General features: G+C 38.4%; 1 protein-coding gene across 1 annotated transcript in view; it reads right to left on the bottom strand.

Annotated features, from left to right (window-relative positions):
• LOC126153762 (uncharacterized protein C18orf63-like) overlaps positions 1-14,448 on the bottom strand; it is a 183,427-nt gene that overhangs the window by 70,118 nt on the left and 98,861 nt on the right. Inside the window, exons 4-6 of the mRNA XM_049916092.1 lie at positions 1,565-1,730; positions 1,391-1,487; positions 1,041-1,304 (exon numbers count right to left, since the gene is read on the bottom strand). Of these exons, the coding sequence (XP_049772049.1) occupies positions 1,041-1,304; positions 1,391-1,487; positions 1,565-1,730 (527 nt within the window). The remainder of the gene's footprint in view (positions 1-1,040; positions 1,305-1,390; positions 1,488-1,564; positions 1,731-14,448) is intronic.

The raw sequence follows: 14,448 nt of genomic DNA, 5'->3' as shown, positions 1-14,448 counted from the left end.
CAGCATGTTCTTCAGACATGAACCCTATCAAAACTGCCTGGAATAGATTGAAAAGGGCTGTTTATGGATGACATAACCCTCCAACCACTCTGAGGGATCTATGCTGAATTGCTGTTGAGGAGTGGAACAATCTGCACCAACAGTGCCTTGATGAACTTGTGGACAGTATGCCACGATGAATACAGGCATGCATCAATGCTAGAGGATGTGCTACTGGGTATTAGAGGTACCAGTGTGTACAGCAATCTGGAACACCACCTCTGAGGGTCTCGCTGTATGGTGGTACAACATGCAATGTGTGGTTTTCATGAGCAATAAAAAGGGTGAAAATGATATTTATGTTGGTCTCTATTCCAATTTTCTGTACAGGTTCCAGAACTCTCAGAACTGAGGTGATGCAGAACTTTTTTATGTGTGTAGTTAAGATTGTTTCAGGTTTCTTTTTTTAAGATGCCCCCAGGTTTTGTAAAAATTAATAGTCTCCTCTGGTTCATCACAGAATAATTGCATTTTTTTGATTTCTCACCACCTCTAGCTTTGTAACTGTGTTGACTGCAAAATATTTGTGCAATAGTTCAAAGGACAATGGTATGCATTATGGGAGTTGTTTGGAAAAAGACTTGTTATGTTCACTTATGGTATTTGGTGTAGACAACAATAACGCCCACTTTATCCCCCCACCCACCATCACAAAGTTTGCATTCAGTACTGCTCAGTTCTGTCTCAGCTTTGTTTTTATATTGATTCTTCTGCACAACGGTATGGGTTCATTAAATGCAAAGCAAAAGCGACACAGTGACACTGTACTGAGCTGTTTCTGCAGTGATAGCAACAATATTACAGTTCTTTTGCATCTGAACATAGGTACCTATGAGAAACTGTATCTTTCCATGGTAAAATGACAGCATATTATAGACTCTTTTCCTGCTATGAAGTTATTTTGAATTCTTTTGTGAGGTTCAGGTTTACCCTGCATTTGTCTTAGCATGATGTTATCCAAGAAAATGTGCTAATCCTATGTACCTGATACTTATACTTGCCTGATTTAATGCCATAGGTTTTGGTATAGCATATCCGAGACGGCAACTAAGAATGAATGACTGACCACATACAGAAGGCATTTTCTTGTTCACATCTCTGAGGAATTCTTTTAATACAGCCTCAAAATTTACTTGTTTCAACACCATAGCATTCATATGGCAGATGCAGATATTTGGATATGAGTACTGATTTGGTGCCAGAGGCAAAAAGAAGACGTTGTAATAAATCAAATTTTCATCACTTTCTGGCAACCGGTAACCGTACTGCAAAATAATACAAGATCTGCCATGCTTTAAACAAGTTTTACACCAGTTACAGAATTTAATGGTGTGAAACAAAAGATAATTACCAAATTTTTCCAGTGTCTTCTCAACTCTTTGTAAGTTTTGAATGGAGAACTTTCAGGTAAGTGGTGTGATACAGAGACAACTTTTCCTTTCTTCATACTGTTTGAATAGCAGCATTTTTAGTGAACTGTTCTAACACAAGACAGAGAAAATGGGACTTTGTTTACTCAACATACCTTGGCAAAACATGAACCCACTGTGGTATTATAGACATTTCAGATATTACTGAAATTTTATGGGAAAAAAAGTCCTGACAGATTGATGGTATTATTTCCATTTCCTCTAGTTTCAAATGAGGTAACTTCATCCTTAATGGCCAAATTACAAGGAGAACCTCTTCATCTGGAAATAAACATTAAGAACATGTGTAGTCTAAACGAGGGGTTGTGTTAGAAATGATATAATTATTAAAATGTTTTACATCCTAGGTGTCGCAAGAACACAATAACAGTGAGAAAATTTACTGCTTATTTCTTTGCTCTGTAAGGAAACTGAGATGGAAAAGAATGTTACAATTTCAGCAATGGTATGATACTAGCAGTATGAAATCTCAGCCACAACATTAAACATGTAATCATTTCTCTATGTTACAGTATTACCTTACCCTTAAGAAATTAATGTCTAATTTACATAACAAACAATGCATTTCTACAGAAAGGGATGAAACTTCACTGAATCACACATAATCTGCAAAGAGCTATACAGCATTGTTCAGTCAAAAAGCTTAACTAAGAACTGTTTTTCATATACGTAGCTATGTTTACGCATCACAGCTCCGGAGAAGTTTACTTGACAAATATCAGCCAGGTATGCATATAACACATTGATACTAAATAAATGGGACTGCTCATATGTATTATGAAGAAACTATTTGCCATTGTTTATTAGTGAGTGACTGTTTTTTGAATGTGAACTGCATCCTTATGCTGTAACAATTGACCAATTCAGTAGCAATTTGCTACAGATTTGCCCTGTAATCTCATGGAAAACATGGCATTTACATGTCTAGAAAGCAATAACAGTCTTGTACATATGTAGACTCTCTCATTTTACAATGAAAAATACGGTATCAGGGATGAACTGGACAAAACAGGAGCAGCTTCTGAGCACACAAATGTGGATTCTGTGAAGATTCTGTGGCGCCATAGTTAATATGAGGAAATGTAATACTTGTGATGTTACAGTATACGTATTTCCACTGTGTAACTGGGATATTTTAATGAAAAGTTTTGATACGCTATTACATTGTCTGTCAAGCAAAATGGAGGAATTATTAATTTGTGGGAATTTTAATGCAAATTTCTTGAAGGAATCTGTCAGGGAAGTGATATAGAGGTGTTATGTTAGCCACTTATAGTATGTTATAAATATACCTACCAGAGTTGCTCAAGAGTGTAGCACCATTACAGATAATGTACTTACATAACAAATTCAAGTTAAAGAGACAAATACCTATCCTATGGTGAATGGACTGGCTGGTCATGATGCACAGTTAATCACATTATGTAACTTAGCTCTATGTTCGTTTCAGAGACACTAAGAAAACAGTGACGTTGATTAATGACAAAACTATTGGAGATATTAAAGAAAGCTTAAAAACTTTTGAGTGAGCTGAAGTTTACAAGGAATCTAATTCCAGCTGTAAATTCAACAAAATTTTTAAAGAATTTGTGTCTATTTTTGAAAGAAATTTTCCTACAAAGATAATTAAATGTAATGTTAGGAAGTTGTTAAAGAAAACTTGGATCACTGCAGGTCTCTTCACAATGAAAAAAGTACTTATACAAAATAGCCATAATAATTAATAATCCAGGAATACTTCCATATTATGATCAGTACTATAACATGTTAAGAAAATTTGTAAAAAAAAATCCAAAAGAATATAAAACTTGTCTCAAATTGACAGATGAGACAACAAAATCAAGTCTGTCTAGAAAATTAAAAGAGAGACAGAGAAAGAAGTCATAGAAGATGACAGTTTAAAAATTTCAGAGTATGGATGTCTTCCAGAGTGAGATTTTCACTCTGCAGCGGAGTGTGTGCTGATATGAAACTTCCTGGCAAATTAAAACTGTGTGCCAGACTGAGACTCGAACTCGGGACCTTTGCCTTTCGCGGGCAAGTGCTCTACCAACTGAGCTACCCAAGCACAACTCACGCCCCGTCCTCACAGCTTTACTTCTGCCCCTAGGCTGTGGCTTAGCCATGTCTCCACAATATTCTTTATTTCAGGAGTTCTAGTTCTGCAAGTTTCGCAGGACCTTCTGTTAAGTTTGGAAAGCGGGAGACGAGGTACTGGCAGAAGTAAAGCTGTGAGCACGGGGCGTGAGTCGTGCTTGGGTAGCTCAGTTAGTAGAGCACTTGCCCGTGAAAGGCAAAGGTCCCGAGTTCGAGTCTCGGTCCAGCACACAGTTTTAATCTGCCAGGATGGATGTCTTGTCTGAAATTATCAGATCAGACAATAAAACCAAATCAGTATGGAACAGACAGAGAAAGGAGCCATAAAAGATGACATTATATCTGTTGACAAGAACAGAAGTGTATTGAAAGACAGTTCATGTGTATCAGATATTTTTAATAATTACTTGTTAAAAATAGATGAGAAAATTGATGCAGTTAGTTCAAAAGAGAAAACAAAACAGTGCACTAGAGAAGCAATACAGAGAACACTTATTGAAATAAAAACTAATCTCAAATCCTCATCTGAAATAAGCAAGCTCATCATGACTCTAAATACTAAAAGTTTGTATGGGGTGGATAATAAATCCTCCAACAAGTCACTAGAGTTGCAGCCCTGTATACAATGTCCTTAGTCGCCTATGTAATGCATAATTAATCAGGGTGTTTTCCCAGACACATTAAAATATACCATTGTTAGGTTGCTCTATAAGAAGGGTGACTGCCTACATCATTTTCTAAATTTTTTGAGAAGATAATGTACTCTAAAGTTGCCAGCCACCTGTCTAGTAAAGGGACACTTATCCAGTCACATCTTGGATTTCAAAAGGACTACTCTGCTGAGTCACCTGTTTATGTATTTACTGAGCTTGACTTGGGCAGCAACATCTCTTTGCTTGATTATCAGTGGTATAGCAAGCATCTTGATTTGTGTACTTCCTCCTTCACAAAAGAAAATCTAGCAATGTTTCATTTCTACATCTACATAGCTACTTTGTAAATCACATGTAAGTGCCTGGCAGAAGTGTCATCGAGCCACCTCCACAGTAATTCTCTCTTATTCCCTTCTTGAACAGCATCTGGAAAAAATGAACACCTATATCTTTCTATGTGAGCTCTGATTTCCCTTATTTTATTTTGATGATTGTTTCTCTCTATGTAGGTCAGTGCCATCAAAATATTTTTGCCTTTGGAGGAGAAAGTTGGTGATTGAATTTTGATGAGAAGATCCCACCACAACAAGAAGCACCTTTGTTTTTATGGCGTCCACCAAATCTTGTATCATGTCTGTGACACTCTCTCCCCTATTTCTTGATAATACAAAATGTTGTATCCTTCTTCAAATTTTCTCAATGTTACTTTGATACACCTATCTGGTAAGAACCCCATACTACATAGCAGTACTCCAAAAGTGGGCAGATGAGTGTAGAGCAGACACTCTCTTTAGTAGATCTGTTGCATCTTCTAAGTGCTCTGCTAATAAAATGCAGCCTTTGGTTCGCCTTTTGTCACAACAGTTTATGCGAGTTCTTCCTAATTTAAGTTATTTGTAATTGTAATTCATAGGTATTTAGTCGAGTTTACAGCCTTTCGAATTGATTGATTTATTGTGTAATTAAAAGATTTTTTTAACACTCATGGATGACCACACACTTTTCATTATTTAGGGTCAATTGCCAATTTTTGCACCATAATCATTTTGCAACTGGTTTTGATCTTTCGATGACATTATTTGACAAACAGCAGCATCATCTGCAAACAACCCAAGATGGCTGCTCAGATTGTCTCCTAAATAGTTTATATAGATAAACAACAACAGAGGGCCAGTAACACTACCTTTGGGAACACCCGAAATCACTTCTGTTTTACTCGATGACTTTCCATCAGTTACTAAGAACTGTGACATCTCTGACAGGAAATCATGAATTCAGTTGCATAACTGAGACAATGTTCCATAAGCAAGCAAAGTGATTACATGCCCCTTGCGAGGTACAGTGTCAAAAGCCTTACGGAAATCTAGAATCAATTTAAATTCCTTTGTTGATAGCACTCAAAACTTCATATGAGTAAAAAGCTAGCTGTATTTCACAAGAACGGTGTTTCCTAAATCCCTGTTGATCATGCGTCAATAGTCCATTCTCTTCAAGGTAATTCACAATGTTCGAACACAGTATGTGTTCCAAAATCCACCTGCATGTTGAAGTTAATGATATGGCCCTGTAATTTAGTGGATTACTCCTGTTTCCTTTCTTGATTATTGGTGTAACCTGTGCAGCTTTCTAGTCGTTGAGTATGGAACTTTCGTTGAGTGAGCAGTTGTATGTAATTGTTAAGTAAGGAGCTATTGCATCAGCATACTCTGGAAGTAACCTAAATAGTATACAATCTGTACCAGAAGAATTGCTTTTATTAAATGATTAAAGTTGCTTCACTACTCTGAGAATATCTACTTCTATGTTACTCATGTTGGCGGCTGTTCTTGATTCAAATTCCGCTTCGTCTTCTTTGGTGAAGGAATTTCTGAAACTGTGTTTAGCAATGCTGCTTTAGCAGGACTGTCATCTACAGTATTTCCATTGCTGTGCCGCAGAGAAGTCAGTGATTGTGTCTTGCCACTAGCATACTTTACGCATGACCAGAATCTCTTTAGATTTTCTGCCAGGTTTTGAGACAAAATTTCTTTGTGTTATCTATTATAAGCATCTCGCACTGAAGTCTGCACTAACTTTTCAGCTTCTTTAAAAGATTGTCACTCTTGTGCTCATTTAAATTTGGCATGCACTTTTCATTGTTTCTGCAGCAGTGCTCTGACCTGCCTTCTGTACCATGGGTGATCATCTCCGTCATTTGTTAATTTACTTGGAGGAAATCTCTCAATGCTATACGGTCAATGGCAAGTAGCTGACTGTATTGGGCAAAATCTGTGTTAACTTAGGGATTTGTGGGCCGATGTGGCTGATAAAATTTACTATTTAAAGAGTCTATTGACTGATGTACTGCTTGGTTATGATTTTTTTTAAAGAAGACAGGATGCATTCTAGATTATGCAAGAAGAGAGTTCCCTTTTTTAGGTATTTGATGTATAACCATAATTATATTCAAGGGGTGCGTAGTGTCAAAGGGAAAGTTCTCCATTTTAATGTTGCTTAGCTCAGTGAAATTTAGGCACAGCAATTGATAGGAGTACTTGAAAAATTGAGTACAAAATTCAGCTCACTGATCAAATCCCTATCTGCCAATCCCCTTATCAATTGTCTAATCCTAAAATAAAAGAGTTATATAAAATTGTCACTTGACTTTGACAGATGGTTTTATTAGGCCACCAGTATCTCTGTATGCATTGCCAGATTTTATGGTTCCTAAGCACAGTGTAAGGATTATTGACCAGTGGTTGATGATCACTCCCTATCAAAAGTAGTATTGGAAATCGTATGTTACTGTCTAATCTGGTTTTCAGGAACTTCATATTTTATCACACTAGATCTTAGGTCTATCATCAGGTGCCACTGGCCAAAGAGTCAAAGCCCCTAATCGCATTTTGTACTAATTGGATTCTGTCTGAATACTGCGTCACTTTCGGGTTAGCAACTGCTGGGATCAGTGTGAGGGGAGCTCATATACAAATGTGTTTACAGTTACCAGCATTTGATACACAAACAGCTGCTAGCATGAGTTTCTTAGAAGTAGATACTTTAGGGGTTGCGAAGCAACTCAAATCACTTGATACGGGCAAGTCTTCAGGTCCAGATTGTATACCGATTAGGTTCCTTTCAGATTACACTGATACAATAGCTCCCTACTTAGCAATCATATACAACCACTCGCTCACCGATAGATCTGTACTTGCAGATTGGAAAATTGCGCAGGTCGCACCAGTATTTAAGAAGGGTAGTAGGAGTAATCCATCGAACTACTGACCTATATCATTGACGTCGGTTTGCAGTAGGGTTTTGGAGCATATACCGTATTCAAACATTATGAATCACCTCGAAGGGAACGATCTATTGATACGTAATCAGCATGGATTCAGAAAACATTGTTATTGTGCAACGCAGCTAGCTCTTTATTCGCACGAAGTAATGGCCGCTGTTGACAGGGGATCTCAAGTTGATTCTGTATTTCTAGATTTCCGGAAAGCTTTTGACACCGTTCCTCACAAGCGACTTCTAATCAAGCTGCGGGCCTATGGGGTATTGTCTCAGTTGTGCAACTGGATTCATGATTTCCTGTCAGGAAGGTCGCAGTTCATAGTAATAGACGGCAAATCATCGAGTAAAACTGAAGTGATATCAAGTGTTCCACAGGGAAGTGTCCTGGGACCTCTGCTGTTCCTGATCTATATAAATGACCTGGGTGACAATCTGAGCAGTTCTCTTAGGTTGTTCGCAGATGATGCTGTAATTTACCGTCTAGTAAGGTCATCCGAAGACCAGTATCAGTTGCAAAGCGATTTAGAAAAGATTGCTGTATGGTGTGGCAGATGGCAGTTGACGCTAAATAACAAAAAGTGTGAGGTGATCCACATAAGTTCCAAAAGAAATCCATTGGAATTTGATTACTCAATAAATAGTACAATTCTCAAGGCTGTCAATTCAACTAAGTAACTGGGTGTAAAAATTACGAACAACTTCAGTTGGAAAGACCACATGGATAATATTGTGGGGAAGGCAAGCCAAAAGTTGCGTTTCATTGGCAGGACACTTAGAAGATGCATCAAGTCCACTAAAGAGACAGCTTACACTACACTCGTTCGTCCTCTGTCAGAATATTGCTGCGCGGTGTGGGATCCTTATCAGGTGGGATTGACGGAGGACATCGAAAGGGTGCAAAATAGAGCAGCTCGTTTTGTATTATCACGTAATAGGGGTGAGAGTGTGGCAGATATGATATGCGAGTTGGGATGGAAGTCATTAAAGCAAAGACGTTTTTCGTCGCGGCGAGATCTATTTACGAAATTTCAGTCACCAACTTTCTCTTCCGAATGCGAAAATATTTTGTTGAGCCCATCCTACATAGGTAGGAATGATCATCAAAATAAAATAAGAGAAATCAGAGCTCGAACAGAAAGGTTTAGGTGTTCGTTTTTCCCGTGCGCTGTTCGGGAGTGGAATGGTAGGGAGATAGTATGATTGTGGTTCGATGAACCCTCTGCCAAGCACTTAAATGTGAATTGCAGAGTAATCATGTAGATGTAGATGTACTAAGATGATATTGTAATATACATGAAGACTTTCACTGAACACCACAATCATTTACGCCAGGTCTTGTGCCTTTTACATGAAGCCATGCTGACTGTACAACATTACAAAGTAAATCGGGCCCAATGAGAGATTTCCTTTTTGGGACACATTCTGTTAGCTGATGGAATGAAGAACAATCAGGATCATACTAAGCCTACCTACCAATTCCCCCTACATAAATACAAGAAAGGCATGGACAGATTTATAGGAGGTGATTTTTCTTTTCTTTTCTTTTTTTTTAAAGGAGTGAGAGAGAGAGAAAGAAGAAGAAGAAAGTATCACTTATTCTGTCCAACTGTCCACACCTCTGAATCAGTTGCTCCCAGCAAACTGTGTTTGAGGCCTTTAAAATGGTCTTGGCTATCACACCTGTCTTACATGTTTCTGATTTTGACCATGAATTTATCTTACAAACTGATGCCTCTCATTCAGAAATAGTGGCCATATTACTTCAAGATTGAGGGGGTACTAGGACCCTGTTGCCCGCCGATGTCAAGTACTCTGTATGTGAACTGGAGGCCTTGGCTCTCTTGTTTGAACTTAAGAAATTTAAGTTCCACCTTGAAAGCAAATTATTCTGGCTGCAAACAGACAATCAGGTTTTCACCCAGTTATGAGCAAGGCTCCACAAAACAGGAAGGATTGGTGGGTGGGCAGTTGGAATTTCCATCTCCCACTTTCAAGTGAAGCATATCAAAGGTGCAAGCAACCAAGTGGCTGAAGCTCTCTGTCACATGTTCAAATGCATCTCAGAAGTTATTAAGACCGCACAAATTATCCAGGAATCCATATGTGTTTCTGCTGTTCTTGGAGGGATTCCTGCACTGTTCAGCAACTTAAAAGAGGAACCAGATGAGGATGCACAATGAAAGGACATAAAGCAACAGATTAGAGATGGTCAACAGATTCTGAGTTATTCTATCAATAAAGGCCTCTTTAAAGACCTGCTATTATGGGAGGATCAGAGTTTGTCCTCCAAAGAATTGACTTAAGTGGTTTTTAAATACTTCCACCAATCTTTCGGTACTGAATTCGATTTGATGTTCTTGATGTAAACTGATATGGGTTATACTGCTGGCTGCTGGTTTGGCCAAAGCCCTTAATTTGTATCGGAATCCCAGTAATAAGGACATGGCTGAGTTAAACATTTATTTGAAGGGCTTCCATTTTACCTTGTTAAGTTTGTGAGCAATTGGCATAAAAGGAATTGCTTTTAACAATGCTTTGCTTGCTTTTACCTGCACCACTAGTGCAGGTGTTTTTTAATATTAGGTATCTTACATTTTTTATTGTCTGTTAACCTTCGACTAGAAAGACACGCTTTTATCTGTACTAATAGTACATGTATTTTCTACGTTTAGGTACCTTTAAAATTTTTCATTGTCAGTTAATTTTGATCCAGAAAGATTTTTCTGTATGTGCACAACTGGTGTGTGTCGTCTCTGGGTTGAGGTATCTTTAATATTTTTCATTGTCAGTTAAGACTGAAAAGGCCATGCTTGTGTTGCAATTTATTTAGTTGGTACTTGCAGGTCCAAAGGGCTCACTTGTCTGCCCTCATTTCGTCTATCATGGTTGGAGGCCCTCGCACTATTTACCATTTATATTTTATGTGAATTTAATGTATTTTCTGTGTGTGTGTTTTACAATCTGTACTAAATGGAGTAACAGTTTGAGGCATTGGCTGAGCTCAAGATTGTTATTTTGCTTTGGTTAATCCATCCATTTCAGCCCCTTTATTTTCTCTGGCTTTGTCCTTAGTTGTTCTTGTAAATAATTGTTTATGCTTGTTGTTTTGCTAATGATGACTTCCTTATTTTAAAGCCTGTGTAGATGCTGCATATTCTATTACCTTGAAAGTTTTTTTAATGATTGAAGCAAATGCATATTGTAGTCTTTGTAATATTGTTTTCCAAGTCACCTAAACTACTGCCAGACCCAGTAAATACCTCTGGGGCAATTTTCTAATGTTTATGGCGTGCAAAGAGTTTGTTTTATTTAAAAAAATGGTAATTCTCTGTACAGAAACTGTAATTTTAAAGTTTTTGTTTGGGGTGTTTCCGGGAGCTTAATGGCTCATATACTTTTACATTAAAACTGGCCTCATCTTTGCTGGACTACAATTCCTATAAAGGCTCTTCTTCCATCTTACAAAACTGCTTACCATGCAGAAAAGAACAGGAAACCTCACACCACTGAGGAGGACTTTATTTTACCAGCTGCCCTGGACACGGTATCTATTATGATAGGTGAGCCAGCTGCCACAAAATTGCCAAGTTTCCCTTTGTCAGAAAACACTATTAGTCATTCAATACTCAATATGAGTGATGACATTAATGATAAGTTGGTTGAAAAGCTCAAAGGTAATGGTAATTTTGCTATTCAGTTTGAGAAAGCTACAGACAACCATAATGTGGTACATCTAATTTGTTACATGTGGTTTACACATGGCAACAGATTTCATGGGGTTGGGTTGGGTTCTTTGGGGAAGGAGACCAAACATCGAGGTCATTGGTCTCATCAGATTAGGGAAGGACGGGGAAGGAAGTCGGCCGTGCCCTTTCAAAGGAACCATCCCGGCATTTGCCTGGAGTGATTTAGGGAAATCACGGAAAACCTAAATCAGGATGGCCGGATGCGGGATTGAACTGTCATCCTCCCGAATGCGAGTCCAGTGTCTAACCACTGCGCCACCTCGCTCGGTTTAGATTTCATGATTGTCTGCAGGAAAATAGTTCCTGGAACAAAAGTAACAGTCCTCTATCAAGTACTACAATTGTATCTGAAAGAAAACAGCATTAATTGGGAAAACTGCATAGATATGTGTACAGACAGGAAAATGATATGTTTACCAAAATACATTTACATTCACCGAAATTGCTAGAAGTGACGACCTCCCACTTCCATGCCATCCCCGGAGCCTGCATTTGGCAGGCACATGTTGTGGAAAACTGCTGATGTGTTCTGCAGGTCAAACCCATTTTGAATATGCTCCCTCAAGACATCACTCTGGGTATGTGCTACCAATCTACTTGTTAGGAAATTGGTTACAGAAATATTAGTGTAAAGTGAGGTGGGGCACCATTGAGCATAAACCACATCCACTGAGTTATGTCTAGAGATACATCAAGTAAATGAAGCAATGTCTGAGAAACTGCTGATACTTTTGTCCAGTAAAATGTGGAAAATGCAGGGACCCAAGAGATAATCATGAATGACTCCATCCCACATGTTGAGGTCATACCTCCTTTGATGTCTTTCTTGTTGCACTTTGTCAGGGTTTCACAAACTCAGTCATGGTTGTTATGGCAACTGAAGATCACATCATGTGAAAAGCTAGCCTTGTCAATGAATAAGGTACATGCTAGGAACTGCAGAAATACAGCACACTGCACCAACAAGCATTAGCATGAAGTTATTCTTTGCTCCCCCACTTTCATGTGATTAATGCTTCCCATCCTCCCTGGGTTTGATTCCTGGTACTGGGATATTTCCTTGATGGGAGGACTGAAACAGGGTACTCCCAGCCTTGTGATGCCAACTGAAGAGCTACTTGACTGAGAACTAGTGGCTCCAAGGACAAGAAAACTGACAACAACTGAGAGGGTGGTTGCACTGACCTCATGTTCCTCCCTACTGCATCCAATGATGATATTGGCAGAGGATGATATGGCAATTGGTCAGTCCTGATTGGTCTACCAGGGCCAGAGTGTGAAGCTCTGCTTGCTTTTTTGCCTTCAAGCAACTGTCCTTGTACTAGATGATGGAATTTCATTCACAGTATGACAATCTCATTCTTCAAGCTCAGATGCTCTCCAACCCCTCTGGAACTATCTTCTCAAATGAGCCTGTCTCTTTCAAGCACCGGCAGAGTCGTATAAACAGTCTTGCACAAGGTAACTACCTCCCAGGATAGCTGACATACTGTGCTTGCGTTACCATCTCCTAGCCATACAAATGAGGTCTGTTCAACAAGTTCCGGAACATTCATAATTTTGCGCCAGTGTGAAATGCAGTTGACACCCCTGCACATGCCTGTGTTTAATGCATAACTTTGGGAAGTTTCATTGTTGTATGTCTGTTATTGTTCAGTGCTGTATTTAGTAGAATGTTGTGTCACACAGTTTGCAAATTTTGAGATGGCAGAGTTAAAAGGAGCAAAGCATCTGATTTAAATTTTGCTTGAAACTTAAGAAAACATTTACAGAGAAAACCATATTATACAAGGAGCCAGCAGTGATGAATGCTTAAGCTGTACTTGGTGTTATGAATGGTTCAAATGGTTTAAAAATGGCCGAACAGAAGTTAAAGGTGACCCTCGTTCAGGGTGCCCTTCAACGTCCACTAAAGGCACTCATGTCAGGAATGTCAACAAAATGTTTTGTGCCAATCGAAGATTGATTGCCCAAGAGATTGCAAAAAATGTAACATTTCAGATGGATCATGTCATGAAAATGTGAGAAGGAAATTGCTTGAAATGTAGTGACAGAATTCATCACTGTGCTGCCTCAATCTCCTTACTTTCCGGACCTGGCCCTGTGGCCCTGCAGACTTTTCATCTTCTTCTTCTTCTTTTTTATGAACTTGGAAACCCCATTGAAAGGATGAATATTTGCAATGAGAGAAGAGATAAAAGAAAATTTGCAGACAGCACTTTGCATGATCCAGCAAGAAGTGTACCACAAGACTGCTTCCAGAAGTGGAAACAGCATTGGAAGCAGTGTATGAATTGTGGAGGAAGTATTTTCAAGGAGACCATGCACAACAAGCCTCTTATAGTGCATATCCTTTATTTCAGATACTGAATACTTTGTTGTGATGGAAGATACTCTAAAACAGAACAAACAACAATCCGACAAAACAAAACAAATGCCATGACCAACCATAAATAAGAAAGTGATTTAAAAATGCTCTGGGAGTGACTATTGGTAACCCCTTTCGCATATCCCAATGAAGGAATTTTGGATCCATGTTCATAGGTACTTTTTGTACAGTTTTGATGTCAAGAATAAATTCAAAAGCTTTTAACACATGTTTTCATACACCTTAGTGTGTGTGTGTGTGTGTGTGTGTGTGTGTGTGTGTGTGTGTGTGTGTGTGTGTGTGTGTTCATTCTATGTCTGCTCTGTTGACCTGTTCTGCAACACATCATTTATTGTGAAAACAGTCTATGGAACAAGTAACTAACTGACTAAATATGGAGACACTAAGTTACTGCTAGATAAAGGAAATAATATTCTGTCTTTATAATCTACTGAGCAATGAACAAATATGAGCTTCTGAGAACTGAGCTAAAAAGTACTAACTGAACAGCTACACAGAGGATAAAAAGTTGGGAACAATTTTTGTCAGATGTTCAATTATAAACTATCTCCCAAACAACCTGCAAGAAGAATAATATCAAACAACAGAGCAAGAAGCTCAACAAAGAATTTGTGGCAATTGTAATAGTTAAACTAAACGAACAAATTTCAAGTTTAGAAAAAATTGTGGATATTCTTAAGTGTGATGTTTCACCTGTAAGTAATGAAAATTTTTAGCTGTAGAAATTGTGACATGTTTCAAATGATAAAACAAGAAAATTGTAAAATGGAAATAAGGGGAGTCACGAGAAGTGGAACCAAAGTGCCAAACTTAGAAAA

Source organism: Schistocerca cancellata, chromosome 2 (assembly GCF_023864275.1).
Source record: "Schistocerca cancellata isolate TAMUIC-IGC-003103 chromosome 2, iqSchCanc2.1, whole genome shotgun sequence".
NCBI lineage: Eukaryota > Metazoa > Arthropoda > Insecta > Orthoptera > Acrididae > Schistocerca > Schistocerca cancellata.
This window is presented reverse-complemented; position numbering and strand designations above follow the sequence as displayed.